This window comes from Physella acuta, unplaced genomic scaffold (genome assembly GCF_028476545.2).
Source record: "Physella acuta isolate Inbredline_101_S28 unplaced genomic scaffold, ASM2847654v3 ptg000653l, whole genome shotgun sequence".
Taxonomy (NCBI): Eukaryota; Metazoa; Mollusca; class Gastropoda; family Physidae; genus Physella; species Physella acuta.
Window position 1 is genome coordinate 307,480 of NW_026732172.1, and position 19,152 is coordinate 326,631.

Sequence of the window (19,152 nt, forward strand, 5' to 3'; positions counted from 1 at the left end):
CTGCTGTTGTTTTTCAAATCCTCAACCTGCTGGAGTGACAACACTAGGTTGATGAGGTACAAATGTGTTTAGGTATATAAATGTTTAGTTTTTAAAAAAATTTCCCTAGAAAAGCAACGTTAAAAAAATTTGGAAAGATTTCAATCAATGAAATATGCTTGACTAAAGAATAAATGTGGATTTCACTTACAACTTAAGTGCTGGCAATCTATGTATAGTAGCTACATCTATTTACTAATAGAATAAACAGAATATTAGTTGTTTACTTAAATAGTTTAATTTACAAACATGTTTACGACTTTGAAGTAACTTTTTCTCAGTGTGTAAACCAAGTGGTGTGTTACATAGAACATGTAGCAGTCTTACAGTCTGCTTGCTGGAGTTGTCTTTCCATGAAAAATTGAAAGAAGCTCCACTGGGATAATTGGCAGACTTTTCCCCCATATCATTTGGTAAACAGGGCTGTGTGCTGATTAACCTTTACTTTTTCTGGTGACATTTCTCAAACATGGCTGGTTATCTACTGGCAACAGTGCAGCTAAGGTTATTTCTTACATCCTGTCAGAGTATCTACCAGTGCCCCCCCCCCCCCCCCCCCCCAATAATTTCAAGTGCCCCCAGAAGAAAAAAAATCTAGAAGAAACACTACTGTTAAAGCTTTTTGTAGAATCCAGTATTTTAGCAAATCAAGTGTTCTTTAACCGTTTCATGTCATTAGTAGAGTTATATGCAACAAAAATCATTATTCTGAATGTTTTTGCAAGCGTTGATAATGGAAAAAACTAATGAGTGTATTTTGGTCAGTAAACACTGTCAGACCTTAAAAAAGTACAATGTGTAGTGGGAAGTTGGTTTGGGACCTCCAGAACCCAAAAACCTGCCTGATCTTGTATCTTGGTGTACTACATTTAATTTGCACACTATTGTCATCTCAAGGAGACAAATGCCAAGTCATTGCCTTTTAAAAACAATCAATACCTATTCCAGACATAGAGATGTTTCAATTGCTTCAATTTATTTTTAAAAAGATTTGAGATGGTTAATATATATAGAGGCATGTCAAAGCTTACTAGAACATTTTTTACTCATGTAGTCATTTTAATTAGAGGCTAATTTAAGTACTTATTCATTTATATATATATATATATATATATATATATATATATATATATATATATATATATATATATATATATATATATATAGGGACACCAGTATTTTGTTCTTAAAATAAGTTCTAACTCTTGTGCACTAGTAAGGATTGAAAAATGCTTTTAGACTTTTTTCTGTAAATTTGCAAATATTCTGAACTCATGGTAGATCTAAACTTTAGATCCTAAATAGAAAGTCAGTTGTTTTTAAGTAACACAGGTTCTTGGTTCTTTTTATTGATTATTAATCTTTTTTAAGGATTTTAATATTCAGAATACATATCTATGATAAAGAAAGGGTTTAAAATGACTTATTTGTCATTTAGGCTGATTTTATATTGCTGATAAGGGTTTTTAATTTAAAGTTTGGATGTAAAACATCATGACATAACATTAAATAAGACTCAACTAAAATTGATATTGAAGCTAAAGATTTATATTTTAAGATTATAAAAGTTTAATTTAAGATTGATTTAAATCATCAATATATACAGTGCGCAGAAAGGAAAATTTAAGCAACAGAACATGAAAAGTCATAGACAATGAAAAATGTTGCATAGACTGTACATTCTGAATGTAGAAAAAAAAAACACTCATTCATGTCATGTTGTGCTCTCTGTTCAAATAATTTCCATTATTCACTAAACTTTCAAATAAGTATATACAAAATTAGGATATTATTAAAAAAAAAAGGTTTGTAATAAATAATTCATGACTGATAGTAAATTGTGTTTTGAAGTTTAAAATTTCAATATGTCTGTATAACATAATTAATAAAATAATTTATTTTAAAAAAAATGTATGAATTTAAAACAATGTTACAAACTAAAGCGTAAAAACTGAAATAAAGGAATATACTTTTTTTTCAAACTTAGCTTTATTTTTTTAACATCACGACAAAATAGAAAAAAAGGGATAAATTGACAAAAATGACGAATAATGAAATAAAAAGAAAACTGCTTCGGCCACCATCTAACAAGTCAATCAATTTTATTGTGTAGATAGTACAACAGTTTTATTAATTTTCTTCAAGAAATTTGTTGTTTTTATACTGCAATTCTTAGTTATAAAATTTCTGATTCATTTCTTTATTGGAATTGATCAGCTTTTAATTAAAATATCACAAAATTTCATCACTCATTTTTTACTGTATGTATATAGTTTTTGGGAACTGACATAAAAACCATTTATTCATGGCAGTCATAAGATCTTAAATCTATATCCTAACTCTACCAGATTTCTGTCAAACAACATATACACTCCAGTTTTTCAACCAGCATTATAAAATCTTCATCAACTGTATCACAAAATGTTCTTGATTCAAGTGAAACAACCACCACTTTTACTGTAAATCTTGATTTAGCTTTAAAAGATCCAAATACATCGTTCCAATCTTTTCTATATATTTTGCTAGGTTTTGCCCTTTATTTACCCATGATGTCTCTGCGTCCGCCGTAACTCATACCTTGTTGGTTTGCGCCTTGGTTGGAGCCATATTGCAGGTTAATGGTGGCTTTTGATGCTTCATTCATGTCATCAACTTTAATGTCAGCAATGTGACGCTGAGCCCCCATGGACATACCTGCAAATATAAATTTGTTGCCTTACAAAGAATGTCATCACAAATCAGCTTTCTATTATATCTATTAGGTATAAAGTAGTTGACTGAGGTCTTTAAAATGTCACACTTTTTACACTGGTGAACTCTGCCCCCTCAAGGTTCAAGGAAATTAACTCCTCGCCTACACATTGTATAGTTATGTCTGAAATAGGCTGAGTACAAAAAAATCCTATTTTATAGACCTACTTCTCCTAGAATGCCAAAAGGGAGAACTGGCAAAATGTCAAATTTATTCCCACCAAAATCAATCTAACATCACTTTAGGTTTAAGGTCAGTTTGGAATACACAGTAATATCCTACTCTAGTTCTCTCGTTCTAGTATGGAGGGGTGTGTTAATATACAAGAGGTAATTGATTGTGGGGCAAAGGGATGGGTTAATGGACAAGGATCTACATTAAAAACATATAAAGCAACTACAGATGATATAAGGGGCTACATTAAAAACATATAAAGCAACTCCAGTTGATATCAGGTATTCTTGTTGTTGATTAAACTCTCTAAAGGCTAATTCTTACCAGCTTGGCTGGCCCCCTTGTTAGATCCTGCTTGCAGCCCAATGATAGTCTGACCTTCTCTTGATGCATCATCAGCCCTAATATCAGCAATGTGCCTAACTGCTCCAAAACTCATGCCTGACTGAGATGCTCCCTTATTGGAACCAGCTTGAAGACCAATTACTGTCTGACCCTCCTTGCTGGCATCATCAGCACGGATATCTGCAACGTGCCTCACAGCACCGAATGACATGCCTAGAATTTCATAAAATGAAAAAGTTATTTAATAAGTGCAATGGTGGGAAAAACGGGGAACAAAGATACTTTTTTGTTTTCCTTATTTATTATTCCATAGAACCATGGAAAAAAAATACAATAGTTAATTTTTCATTTGCACTTCACTGTACAACTATAGGATCTTGTCCAGATAAACTCTGCTACTAATGCAAAAAGTGCAAACAAAAAGTTAGGCCCTGCCACTTTTTGCCAGCTCTAATTTAATGCTTGTATGCAACTTGACCTATTTTTTATGTCTAGACATTTAAATATTTAAAACAAGCAATATAAAAAAACTTCCTAATCAGCCTCTGGGGTTAGGGATAGGGTTAGGGTCATGGTCAGGGTTAAAAACTATAAGTACAAGTCTCATATCCTCTTTTGGACTATCTTTTTTGAGTGGAGTGGGTTAACTTTTTGGAGAAGTTTATCCGGACAAGATCCCAAATATGCACATATAAACAAGAAAAGCTATGTAAAGCTATGTTAAACTTTGTTACCAGATTGAGAGGCTCCTTTGTTTGACCCAGCTTGCAGACCAATGTGACTTTGTCCTTCTTTTGACATATCATCAGCTCTGATGTCAGCAATGTGTCTCACAGCTCCAAAAGACATGCCTGATTACAAACATGAATTATTATCAATGCCAGTTCAGTATTTTATTCCATTTTGCCAAACATGATAAATAGTAGACCTGCATTTATTTTTGAATTCGCTAGTATAATTTATATGAATCTATTTTCAGGTTATTTTTTTGTAATGTAAAAAAGCAACCAATTCTTCTTCTTAAGTAGAAAATCTCATGACTTAAAAAAATAACATGAAAAGAGAAAAAAGAAGAATAGATTATAATTATTTCAGATACTTTGCAGGGATCCCTTGGATTCGATCACACTGGATCACACTTTCTCTTGTCTGCTAATGACAAACATCTCAGCTTATTGATGTTAAATTTAGTGTCTCATTAAGTTAAGGTTAACCTCTAGTCTTAATAAAACAATACAAGATCACATGACTTATGTAATAAACTCCAAAGATAGGATTACACAAGAGAATAAGTTTGTTATCCAGATAGAAGTCAGTGGTGAGTAGGAAATCACATGGTCATGAAATCACATGGTCATGAAATGACTTCACACATGAAAATGGGATTGTAGTGTGACATTGAGCTTTAAGTCAAATTAAGTTTAGAGTTGAGGGTAACCTAACAGACTAATTAATCTGGCAGGTTCTGTGATTATTTTAATCAAATTAGAATTTCTGAAATACAAAATAATTTTAAAAGTGCTAATTCTGTTCAAAATTTATTCAGTATTTTGCAATTTGTAAAATAACATTATCATTTATCTATTATAATTTTTATCAGTACTTTATTCTAAGAAAATAAAAAAATATTAAAAAATTATAGACCTCCAGTAGGCCTAATGTATTTGCAAATCACTTACAAAAATTTAAGGGTTTCATTCACAAAATAGTGTGGGTAAGATTTATTATTTGAACTTAACATAAATTAAAAATTGTAATAAGGTAAAAAAAAGTTAATTTTTAACTATGCATGGATTACATATAACTTATCAGCACTTTATTTTAAGAAGGTAAAAAAAATACTTAAAAATTATAATGTATTTGCAAATCAATTACACAAATTTAGGGGTTTCATTCACTAAATAACGATTTATTATTTGAATTTTACATGCACATTATCATGCTATCATTCTATTTGTCAAAATCTATTTTGTATAAATGTATGAAGTATAAAGATAATTTTGCAGGTTACGTGTGGCTCAATAGCATTCAACATAAAAGGAATTTAGAAAAATAATGGGTTAAAACAATGAGCAGTGTTACGTTTGTTGAGTTATGATCAACCTCGTGACTTGTGCACACGAATGACTTACCAGCCTGGGAGGCCCCTTTGTTGGAGCCAGCTTGCAGACCAATAACTGACTGGCCTTCTTTTGACATGTCATCAGCTCTGATGTCAGCAATATGTCTCACAGCACCCATGGACATACCTAAAGGAAGTGGAAAGGGATTTAAGATTTACAAACCTACCAGCTTGGGATGCTCCCTTATTAGATCCTGCTTGCAATCCTATAATAGATTGCCCCTCTCTGGTGGTATCATCAACTCGAATATCAGCAATGTGCCGAACAGCACCGAAACCAGTCATGCCACTTTGAGATGCAAACTTATTAGTGCCAGATTGTAACCCAATTATCCCTTGCCCCTCTTGGCTTGATTCATCCACTCGAATGTCCGCAACATGCCGAACTGCACCAAAACCAGTCATCCCACTCTGTGATGCATATTTGTTTGTGCCAGATTGTAAGCCGATGATTCCTTGTCCTTCCTTGCTAGATTCATCAGCACGAATATCAGAAACATGCCTGACGGCACCAAATCCAGTCATACCAGCTTGCGATGCAAATTTGTTTGTTCCTGACTGTAAACTTATAATTGCTTGGCCTTCTGGTGTAGCATTATCTGCTCTAATATCAGAAACATGTCTGACTGCTCCAAAGCCTGTCATTCCTTTCTGCGATGCAAATTTGTTTGTTCCTGACTGTAAACTTATAATTGCTTGGCCTTCTGGTGTAGCATCATCCGCTCTAATATCTGCAATGTGTCTGACTGCGCCAAAGCCTGTCATTCCTTTCTGTGATGCAAATTTGTTGGAACCTGACTGTAGACCAATAATTCCCTGGCCTTCTAGAGTTGATGCATCAGCACGAATATCAGAAACATGTCGCACAGCACCGAATCCAGTCATACCGGCCTGTGATGCAAATTTATTTGAGCCAGACTGTAGACCAATAATTCCTTGCCCTTCAGGGGTAGACTCATCAGCTCTAATGTCAGCGATATGTCTTACAGCACCAAAGCCTGTCATTCCTTTCTGAGATGCAAATTTGTTGCTGCCATATTGTAAGCCAATAATTCCTTGGCCTTCAGGGGTAGACTCATCAGCTCTGATATCTGCAACATGCCTGACAGCACCAAAGCCTGTCATTCCTTTCTGAGATGCAAATTTATTGGAACCTGACTGGAGGCCAATAATTCCCTGGCCTTCTTGAGTAGATTCATCAACATGAATATCAGAAACATGTCGCACAGCACCGAATCCAGTCATACCAGCTTGTGATGCGAATTTGTTGGAACCTGACTGGAGGCCAATTATTCCCTGTCCTTCTAAAGTTGATTCATCAGCACGAATATCAGAGACGTGTCGAACAGCACCAAATCCAGTCATTCCAGCTTGTGATGCAAACTTGTTTGAACCAGATTGTAAGCCAATAATTCCTTGCCCTTCTAGTGTGGACTCATCAGCACGAATATCAGAAACATGTCTGACAGCACCGAATCCAGTCATACCAGCCTGAGATGCAAATTTATTTGAGCCAGACTGTAGACCAATAATTCCTTGCCCTTCTAGTGTAGATTCATCAGCTCTGATGTCAGCAATATGTCTGACAGCACCGAAGCCTGTCATGCCGGCCTGTGATGCGAACTTGTTTGACCCAGACTGTAGACCAATGATTCCATGTCCTTCTCTAGTGGATTCGTCAGCCCGAATATCAGAAACGTGTCGAACGGCACCAAAGGACATACCTATCAGAAGAAAAAGGGGAAAGAGACGGGGGGGAAAGCGCATTACTCTCTCAGAGGCAGGGACGACCTTTGCCTTTAAGATTGTCGTTGAAATAATTTCATTGGAATGGAAATTTATTTAAATTGTCTTTAACCTCTAAAAATAACAAATTCCCTACTGAGCGCTTTCAGAAATTATTCAGCATTCAGCTTTTTAAAATAACAACTGCCTTTGTAAATAAACATTAAATGTTTATGATAAGCACTTTTCAAAAAAATAAATTTTAACTTAAGTAATAAATAATTGTGATCATAAATGATGACATAAGAAAACAAAAGAAAAAAAAATCATTGTTTCCATCTCAACATAAACAAGATGAGACAGACATGCTGAGTATGCAGTTTTTTGTTTTGTTTAGGTAAGATCAGACTGTTGGCAATGTAATTCTCATGGGTGCTTACACAAACTTGAGTTGGTATCCAATTTACTGACACTGAGAGAAACTTTGTTAAACTTGTACAACTTGCAAATACATTTGATGATTGTTTACTTCCAGTGTATTAATTTGTTTGCATATAGACTGCTTCCAATTTTAAGATAACTTTTGCTAGTTATTTTGACAAATCCAATAGTGGCTGCTTGGTTGTATCTTTTAGAGATGATGTGTTTTAATCCACTGAAGACAATTACGTCACTGGAACAAATGTATGACATGCTCAAAACAGGGCAATCTGCCAAGAAGATTCAAACCAGCCAAAAGATGAAGAGGATACTGGCATTACGTGGGCATAATAGCTCACAAAAACGTAAGCGCAAAAATACAATTACTACATTATAACTTTCTTTTCTGCATAATTTAGAAACTGCTTGTAAAAAGTATAACTAAATTAGCTACATGCAATGCCAAAGTTGTAAAAATATTAAACATGCATAGAGTATACAAAGGTTGTAGAGTAAGTATTCTATCTAAAATACTGCTTAAAAATTGTTTTCTTTAATTGTAATTTTTAGCCTGACTGTAATAAAATAATTAAATTAAATAAGCTAATGTTAATCTGCAAAACAAAACAAATTCAGTATTTTTTGCTTGCGATTTTAAAAATGTAGACTTAATCATGGTGAATTTTTGTATAACTTTTATTAACTTGAGTAATAATTGAGTTGAATTAGTTTTTATTTTAAATAGTCTGTTTAACATAACAAAATTGCATAAAAGAACAACATTTTTTAAAAAGCTCAAATATGCACCTACTAGTTGATCTACTGATTGAAAAAGCTGTTTATTTCCAAAAAATACTACATATTTTTACAAAAAAATTTGTAATATCTAAACTAACACTAAGCTTAATACAAGTTTTTAGATTTAAGTTTGAGTTTGAGTAAAATAATTACATAAAAAAGGGATTTAACAATATCAATAAACCTATTAGGTGTGTTAAAAATACAAGTTTAAAAAATATTTTTAAACTTGTCATACATTATACAAATGTTATGTGGCATTTTTAAAATTAAATTTTAAATAAGCAGAAAAAACACAACATTAAAGGAAAGTTAAAGATAAAAAAAACAATCAAGATATTACATTAAAAAATATGTTAAAATGTTGGATAAAACAATTTAAAAAACTGATTTTAATTATGAGTTAATATCTGGAATAACATTTAAATGATATGGAAGATCATGATCTTTGATTTATAAATTGCTAATTATCCACTATAATTTAATGAAGTAAATAGCTTTCATACTTGCAATCAGTCTGGATAATAGTTTTGTTTTAAAATAAATTAAATGTAATTATTTGGGAAGTTAGCATACATGCTATAATGAGAAAAATGCAGAGTGATATAAGTAAAAGCTTATACAAATATGACGTTATGAAATGCAGGATACTAATAAATGTAAGATGTGAACTCACCTGCTTGAGAGGCTCCTTTGTTAGAGCCAGCTTGCAAGCCAATAACTGATTGACCTTCCCTAACCATGTCATCAGCTCTGATGTCAGCAACATGCCTGGAGGCACCAAAGCTCATACCAGCTTGTGAGGCACACTTGTTGGTGCCAGCCTGAAGTGCAAATATTTGATTCATAAAACAAAGAGTTTTTACAAGAATGTTAATCATCAAAATTGCAAATATTTGATTCATAAAACAAAGAGTTTTTACAAGAATGTTAATCATCAAAATTGCAAATATTTGATTCATAAAACAAAGAGTTTTTACAAAAATGTTAATAATCAAAATTGCAAATATTTGATTCATAAAACAAAGAGTTTTTACAAGAATGTTAATCATCAAAAGTGCAAATATTTGATTCATAAAACAAAGAGTTTTTACAAGAATGTTAATCATCAAAATTCTAAAAAAAAATGAGCATACCTGGAGACCAATAATACCTTGACCAGCTCTCAGCTGTTCTTGAGTAAATTCCACCACATGTTTCTCTGAGGGTCTTGGCCCACATGTTGGACCATTGAATCCGTTTCGCTGACTCTGTAATAAAAAGTGTGATATTTACAATAAAGATAAATACAAATATCAAATAGTTGCTTAAAGCAAACAATCCCTTACAAGTGAGGGCAATAGGACATGTCTTTATCCTCTTGCATATGTTGTTCGTAAATCAGAGAAAATAAATAGCTACTATATCAAAAGACATTCTAGAGAAAATAAATAGCTACTTTATCAAAAGACATTCTAGAGAAAATAAATAGCTACTATCAAAAGACATTCTAGAGAAAATAAATAGCTACTATCAAAAGACATTCTAGAGAAAATAAATAGCTACTATCAAAAGACATTCTTTGTACTAGTTACCTCAGTGCCAAGTTGGAGGATGGTTGAAATGACCATAGCCATATTTCTGCCATCAAAAAGATCAGCAGTAGGGAAAAGACTGTTGGAAGGCACACCATATGCTTCAGCTCCTTTCAGGAAAATCTCAATATTCTCCATCTTGCCGACAGAAAAAGTTAAATAATTTTCACAACCCTATAAAGCTTAAAACTAATTTCCACTTTAAAGTACATATTACAAATATTTGATCAATACTAATATACACAATTTTGTAATAATTAATAACTAGATACAATGTTAAGTAATTTTAATAAGGGAAATTTTGTCATCAACTTTTGGCTAAGAGTTTTCTATAATAACTGTTCATATGATTATACACACATTTCGTCATGCCAGGTGGGATCAATCCATTAAGGACAAATGCTAACGATGTGTCCCAATGGGAATTAATCACTAGAATTGTCATGGGATAAAATTATGTGGTGGGATAAATACTGGAACCATAGTTTCTAATCTGTTCTAAGGATGCCAGTTAAGTCAAATGTATCTGTCTGTCAGTTCTGTTGTTAAGACTGCAACCATCTGCCCATAGTTTACCTGTTTAAAAGGAAGAGGACTGTTGTTTCCCTTTAGTTTCACATTCCTACATGCAGGGGGAAGGTTTGGGGTGCCTGCATAAACAGCATTTATCAGTCTAAAAGAAAGGAAAACCAAAGGTTAAGATGACTAGAGATCAACTTAAAGGGGTTCACAAACCTTTGACATGTAACTTATAATAGCATATTTTTAAAATATACAATAAATCATTTGAATACCACAATGCAAGTGAATTATTATAACATTAATTAGGACAAATTGTACAATAGTTTTTAATCTTGATAAATATATTTTAATCTGTGTTTTTAAAAATAAACATTCAACATATGTAAACTAGTCCACTGTGCAGTAATAGTTTGACTTAAAATGTAAAATGTAAATATTTGACAAATTTATATTAAAATTTGGAGCTCATTAGAATTCTATATCTTTTAAAGAAGGGTAGTCTGTTATTTTAATTGATTCTTAATTTACTAAACATACCTAAAAATAATAAGCTATGTTTTAAAAGTCAATAAAAAGCAAATTTTATAATGTACAGCTAGCTGTCAATGAGTTAAACATATCTAAATAAGCTGTACATATTAAAAGCTTTTAATCCTGTCCCATTTTATAGTAAAAATACACGGCAAGCTTGTTCACAAGTAATTTGTCTCTCTTTAAAGTATATTTTAATGTTACATGTTTTAGAAACTAAATATGTCCCCAAATAATCTTAAAAAAAATAATTTTTTAAAAGTTACAAAAACTATAATGTGTGAATAACACTTCAATAACATTAAGTCTGTTGATTTTCTATCTTAAATTAACAAATTGTGTGATGTATAAATGCATATATGTATAAATAAATAAATAAATAAATAAATAAATAAATAAATATATATATATATATATATATATATATATATATATATATATATATATGTATATATATATATATATATAATATATATATATATATATATATATATATATATATATATATATATATATATATATATATATATATATATATATATATATATATATATATATATATATATATATATATATATACATATGTATGTCTGTGTGTCTGTGTGTGTGAGTGTAGGCCTATATTTCTATGTATATATGTGTGTAATTTTATTTGTGAGTTTAAAATACTATTTTGTATATTCCTGATAGCATCTCAATTCAAAAATACAATGTTTACATTGTGTCAAGTTTAAAATTTTAATTACAATGTTATTGTTACCATATAGATCTATGCAGTTATAACAGCGATCACTGCAAAATGTATTTCATTGTGCAGTGTTTAACAATGATACATAACATTTTTATTACATATATTTTGTGTCTTCTATTTCAAATTATTTTTAAAAAAGAAATTTTCCGAAGTCCTTCAAATTTGTTTGATCGGACTGCAATTTGATCAAAAAGTTGTGTACATATTTAAGATGTTGTCAAGTTTTAAAGTAAAAAATCACCTTCTAATGTAGGCCACAACAATCTAAATTATTTCTAGGTGGTATTTGGTTTTGAAAAATGCATGCATTAATAAAAACTAAAACACACCAAAAAATGAATGCAAAAACATGTTTTTAAAAATATAAGGGTTGTTTAACCATTGAGCAATAACAGTCTCTTTCATTAAGATCTGAACACATGTCTGATGCAATCAATCTTTCAGATCTATGAGTGGATTGTTTGCTCAGCTGTTTGTACTTTACAAGGTCAGGACAGAGAGGATTCTGGGAGGTTTGAACTCTGGCATGGATCTGAGGCTTCCTATGAACATACACTGTCAGCTTGTGTCACCCTATGAACATACACTGTCAGCTTGTGTCACCCTATGAACATGGCCTGTATGTATCACCCTATGAACATACACTGTCTGTGTGTATCACCCTATGAACATGGTCTGTATGTATCACCCTATGAACATACACTGTCTGTGTGTATCACCCTATGAACATGGTCTGTATGTATCACCCTATGAACATACACTGTCAGCTTGTGTCACCCTATGAACATGGCCTGTATGTATCACCCTATGAACATACACTGTCTGTGTGTATCACCCTATGAACATGGTCTGTATGTATCACCCTATGAACATACACTGTCTGTGTGTATCACCCTATGAACATGGTCTGTATGTATCACCCTATGAACATACACTGTCTGTATGTGTCACCCTATGAACATGGTCTGTATGTGTCACCCTAAGATATGGTCTGTATGTATCACCCTATGAACATGGTCTGTATGTATCACCCTATGAACATGGCCTGTATGTATCACCCTATGAACGTCTGCATGTATCACCCTATTGACAAATGTCTCCATGTATCACCCTATGAACGTCTCCATGTATCACCCTATGAACGTCTGCATGTATCACCCTATGAACGTCTGCATGTATCACCCTATTGACAAACGTCTCCATGAAGTAAATAGCTTTCATACTTGCAATCAGTCTGGATAATAATTTTGTTTTAAAATAAATTAAATGTAATTATTGACGAGACGACGTTCTCCATATATCACCCTATGAACGTCTCCATGTATCACCCTATGAACGTCTCCATGTATCACCCTATGAACGTCTGCATGTATCACCCTATTGACAAACGTCTCAATGTATCACCCTATGAACGTCTCCATGTATCACCCTATGAACGTCTGCATGTATCACCCTATTGACAAACGTCTCCATGTATCACCCTATGAACGTCTCCATGTATCACCCTATGAACGTCTGCATGTATCACCCTATGAACGTCTGCATGTATCACCCTATTGACAAACGTCTCCATGTATCACCCTATGAACGTCTCCATGTATCACCCTATGAACGTCTGCATGTATCACCCTATTGACAAACGTCTCCATGTATCACCCTATGAACGTCTCCATGTATCACCCTATTGACAAAGGTCTCCATGTATCACCCTATGAACGTCTGCATGTATCACCCTATGAACGTCTGCACGTATCACACTATCAACGTCTGCATGTATCACCCTATGAACGTCTCCATGTATCACCCTATGAACGTCTGCATGTATCACCCTATGAACGTCTCCATGTATCACCCTATGAACGTCTGCATGTATCACCCTATGAACGTCTCCATGTATCACCCTATGAACGTCTGCATGTATCACCCTATGAACGTCTCCATGTATCACCCTATTGACAAAGGTCTCCATGTATCACCCTATGAACGTCTGCATGTATCACCCTATGAACGTCTGCACGTATCACACTATCAACGTCTGCATGTATCACCCTATGAACGTCTCCATGTATCACCCTATGAACGTCTGCATGTATCACCCTATGAACGTCTCCATGTATCACCCTATGAACGTCTGCATGTATCACCCTATGAACGTCTCCATGTATCACCCTATGAACGTCTCCATGTATCACCCTATGAACGTCTGCATGTATCACCCTATGAACGTCTGCACGTATCACACTATCAACGTCTGCATGTATCACCCTATGAACGTCTCCATGTATCACCCTAAGAACGTCTGCATGTATCACCCTATGAACGTCTCCATGTATCACCCTATTGACAAACGTATCCATGTATCAACCTATGAACGTCTACATGTATCACCCTAAGAACGTCTGCATGTATCACCCTATGAACGTCTACATGTATCACCCTATTGACAAACGTCTCCATGTATCACCATATGAACGTCTGCATGTATCACCCTATGAACGTCTGTATGTATCACCCTATGAACGTCTCCATGTATCACCCTATGAACGTCTGCATGTATCACCCTATTGACAAAGGTCTCCATGTATCACCCTATGAACGTCTGCATGTATCACCCTATGAACGTCTGCACGTATCACACTATCAACGTCTGCATGTATCACCCTATGAACGTCTGCATGTATTACACTATGAACGTCTCCATGTATCACCCTATGAACGTCTGCATGTATCACCCTATGAACGTCTCCATGTATCACCCTATGAACGTCTGCATGTATCACCCTATGAACGTCTCCATGTATCACCCTATTGACAAACGTCTGCATGTATCACCCTATGAACGTCTGCATGTATCACCCTATGAACGTCTCCATGTATCACCCTATTGACAAACGTCTCCATGTATCACCCTATTGACAAACGTCTGCATGTATCACCCTATGAACGTCTGCATGTATCACCCTATTGACAAACGTCTCCATGTATCACCCTATGAACGTCTGCATGTATCACCCTATGAACGTCTGCATGTATCACCCTATGAACGTCTCCATGTATCACCCTATGAACGTCTGCATGTATCACCCTATGAACGTCTGCATGTATCACCCTATTGACAAACGTTGCGTGTATCACCCTATTGACAAACTTTGTCTTTGTGTATCACCCTATTGACAAACGTTGTCTGCATGTATCACTAAATAACAGTGCGCCACTCGGACTACAAATAGGACGTCATTCTATTCTAGATCAGGGTGAAGGACGAAGCAGCCACAAAAAGTAACAAAAATACTCTTAGGGATCGTGTAATTAGAATATAATATCAAAGCAGACATTTTTGACCATCCACTGGCCCTTATAATGCTTTACATTTTCAATACCCCCCCCCCCCCCCCCGTCTCCCAGAAACATCACAAAATTAGGTAAATTAGTTAATAACAAAGACAGTGTTATAAAACTTGGATTATCTATACCTCCTCCTACCTCATTTAACACATAACGAAATGATAAATGGCAGGATCTCTGAACAATAAAGGTTAGTTTATTTTATAGGCTTGTATGTATAAGTAGATCTTCTAATTGAGATCTTCTTTTTTTTTATAGTGGTTGTTGCATTAATTTCACAAGCAACGTTGAAATGAAAGTTTAGAATTTAATGTAATGATTACGTATTGTTTTATGCGCTTTTTAACCCCTATGGTACGATTCTAAAGGTCTGATTACTTGAGTATTACATTAGAACTAACACATGAACTGTTTGAAATTAGAACTTGTGTTTAGACACGGGGTAAAATGCCTAAATCTCTAAAGTGAAGACAACCCAACAGATTATTTTGATCACTTACTGGACAAGAATTTGGCCGTTTCTAAGTCTTTTCTCTACTTCCATGGCACCGGTTCCGATATCTTCTCCGGTGAGTTTCTGAATCCATTGTCTAACTTCCAATTCACTGCCACTGTCGTACTTAGCTGCAACCTACCAAAAAAACATCAGACATTTAATTCATCTTATAGTCTGTTTATGTCGATAATCATCAGTTAGAGAAGACTAGCTGAAGTTTACCATACCGTCTTTTATCTCATTAATTAGGCTGTAATAATTGTAATGAGCAAGTTGCCCGTGTGTTATTAAAGATAGATGCTATGAGTTGTGGAGGCCCATCGCAATAGTGACTGTCGTTAACGGTAAACTTTGCATAGATAATACATGCAGAGGCGTAGCGAGGGGGGGGGGGGGAGGCGGGGGTGCGGACCGCACCTGGTGACACCATTTATGGGGGGGGGGGGGGGGGGGGGGTTGACACCAAGGCAAAAAATAGTAAAAATATATAGAGAAAAATTTGAGAGGGGGGTGCAAATCGAAAGTTCGAGGCGGAGGGGGTGCAAATCGAAAATTGAAAGTTTGTCCCCGGGAAGAGTCGCTACGCTTCTGGGGGGGGGGGGGGGGGTTGACACCATTAAGTGCCGCACCGGGTGACACCCGACCTCGCTACGCCACTGAATACATGTAAGTTTTAAATGATCTTTTTTATGGAAACGTGACACGATCCAACTGCCTTTCAAAGTCAGCCCTGGTGTGTGTGTGTGGGGGGGGGGGTGCGATATAGACAGGGTAGAAAATGGCTGGATGGCATGGGCAAGTAGGCAGTAACAGATTCACTGAGTGCAGTAGAGGGTTGGGGTGATTGGCAATGAGTTGCGATGGAAGCAACAGTGGTTCCTCAACGACCCTCACTCCCGCGGGATGATGGGATAGGCTTGTGTATCTACAACTATCAATGAGTATCAACTGTAACTGTAATGTTAACCCTTAGCCAATAGGTCTAGCCTTAAAAACAATTTTATCCCAGAAGAAAAAGTGGGAAGAAATTGATTATTAGTATGACAAAAATAACTAGCCATATTATTTTAAATATGTGATGTCATCTAGTCTAATGATTTTAAATATGTGATGTCATCTAGTCTAATGATTTTAAACATGTGATGTCATCGAGTCTAGTTATCTTAAATATGTCTGCATGTTATCTATTTCTAAAACGATTGTCTACTCAGCGATATTTAACTTTGTGAAGTATCTCAAAAAACGTCTACGTCTCACAAGAATAACTTCTGATAACTGTGTACAGGTAGAAAAAAAATGTGTGCAGGGAGGCGGAGGGGGGGGGGGTGTGGAAAATTGTTGGACATGTTCCAACCAAGTTGAAGACAGCAATCTTTTCATCTATCTAAACTAATTAAAGGCAGGAAAAGTCATTCTAAATGAGCTGATTTAGCAAAATATTTTAAGTCCGCTGGAGCTAGTGAAAATTAGTGGGATAAAACGAAGGCCGCGAAGATTGCAAAAAAAAAAACAACCAAAAAACAACGCTATATTGGCTAAGCGTCTTAATATTAACTAATAAGATAGCAGCGTTGGAATGGTTAAACAAGTTGTTTTTTTCTACTTGTGTAATTAGCTTATTTTCAGTAGTATTGAAACAGATCTATCTAGCCCCAGTTAACACAGCAACCCCCCCCCCCACCACCCCCGTAAAACCGACTCAAGGTACCAAAATATTTCCCCATCTCTCACCTAGCCAGGAGTGAGTAACCGTTTTGTTATCTGTACCGGCCTACACTAGCAGGCCTGGCATGCACGTGCGTGCCCAGCCGCCTCTACCTACGTTGCGTTTCAAGATGTTGCTATTTTTAGACAGACTTTTTTTTGTTGAGGAAGCTTAGGCAGTTCTTCAAATTCAGCGATTTTTTGTCCAAGCTGTTAAAATATTTGCTAAGTCAAACAACACAGAGATATCTGATTTTTTTTTTTACTTTTAATATCTTTTAGAAAATACTTTACGACCCCATCAACTAAGCACACATTTAAAACAGAGATCAGTAATAGACAACTGGCCCAGAGAAGAATTGAATGATGGTTACTATTGCCGCTGTCTCGTTTTGTGCCAGGACTCGATAGTGTGCAAATGTTGATTGTCATCTAGATATAATATTTGATTGGATTGGTCTCAGATATAACACTTGATTGGATTGGTCTCTGAGATGTAACGTTTGATTGGATTGATCTCGATTAAAAACTAGCTCCTCTATTCTGGCACTAGGATCTAGAGGGTTTCAGCGGGGGTTGGGGGGTGTCTTATTTTCCTAAGGTGAGCAACAATAACTTGGGCTAAACAAAGGTTTCCAAATCATCTGCTTGTTTATAGCTTTAATGATACTCTAAATAAGTTATTATAGTCTTATCAATTTTTATTCAATAGCTACTGGGACGGAGTAGTAGGGAAGGGGGTGGGGGTGTTTTCGAGGGGGACCTGCAGACCTAGCACCACATCCTAATATAAAATCAAGCCCCTCTCCCCCAATTCCGAAAAAAAATCATACTATTTCTTCCATGTTTACAGAAGCAGTGATAGGGTAAATAAATGTTAACAATGTATAGGTCTATAGTAAAGTCTCAAAAAACTTTCTAGATATCCGTTAACAACTACAGTTTGAAGTACTCTCATTTCGACTTTTCGTCTTTAACACAAGCAAAATATTTTTAGAGAGTGGGAAGGGGGGGGGGGGGTGGAGTAAGTTTTAAAAAAATAAACCTGAAAACATTTGGAACAGCTAACTCCTGCCCCATACAACGTAGGAGCCATTCTTATTTCATCGACTATATTTAATCGATCGCTATTTTTAATGCTGAAAATGGAATTGTTTGGTTGTAAATTATCGACATCTTCTGATTTCTTAGGCATTGTCAGTCTTTTTGTTTCAAGTTCCAGGCCTACGTTAACAAGATATTTACAATAACAAAATGACAACTGACAGAAGAAAGTGATTTGATATTTAATTACACATTTCTGATGGTACTCTGCTTGTTACGCCTCCATCATTTTACATCACCAAACTTTATTATTACATTTGTTATTATTATTGTTATTATATTAGCACTGACTTTACAGGTGTCTGTAATTATCAAACAAAAACAAACAGCAACAGGCTTACCTTGGAATGAAGGGCTCTGTCCATACCCATTGGCTTTTCCCTGTTGGCCATTTTGTCCGTTGAGTTTTGTCCGGGCTACGTCCACGAGTTTCTGACAACTGGACTGGAGGATGTTCAAACCTCCGCGCTACCTCAGGCTGGCTCTCGAAAAAAGTACAAGTGTGGGGCCGTGAGCACGAGCTAGCGGTAGACAGAGGCACGCGCATAGAACGCTTAAATTCCGGGTAAATCAGGTGCCGTGCACCGGCTAAAGGTAGAAGGGGTGGTGACGCGACGTACAAGAATTAAGAAGTTGCTCCCCCCCCCCCCAGCCCACTCTTCACCTGGAGGTGTGTAGGGGTAGGGAGGTGAAAACAGTCAAAATAGGCGAAAACCTCTGTCTACCTGTGTAGATTCCTCTAGGTTTAGA

At 35.2% G+C, this 19,152-nt stretch overlaps 1 protein-coding gene across 1 annotated transcript; it reads right to left on the minus strand.

The window, feature by feature from the left end:
- Positions 1-1,565: 1,565 nt before the first annotated feature.
- LOC131948619 (uncharacterized) lies at positions 1,566-18,971 on the minus strand. The gene is made up of 10 exons (XM_059310226.1): positions 18,744-18,971; positions 15,599-15,729; positions 10,526-10,622; positions 9,950-10,087; positions 9,512-9,625; positions 9,052-9,199; positions 5,600-7,156; positions 4,045-4,161; positions 3,290-3,523; positions 1,566-2,733 (listed from the first exon to the last, which is right to left on the minus strand). Exons 1-10 carry the CDS (start codon positions 18,792-18,794, stop codon positions 2,576-2,578), a joined length of 2,745 nt encoding a protein of 914 aa, XP_059166209.1. The 5' UTR covers positions 18,795-18,971; the 3' UTR covers positions 1,566-2,575.
- Positions 18,972-19,152: the final 181 nt, after the last annotated feature.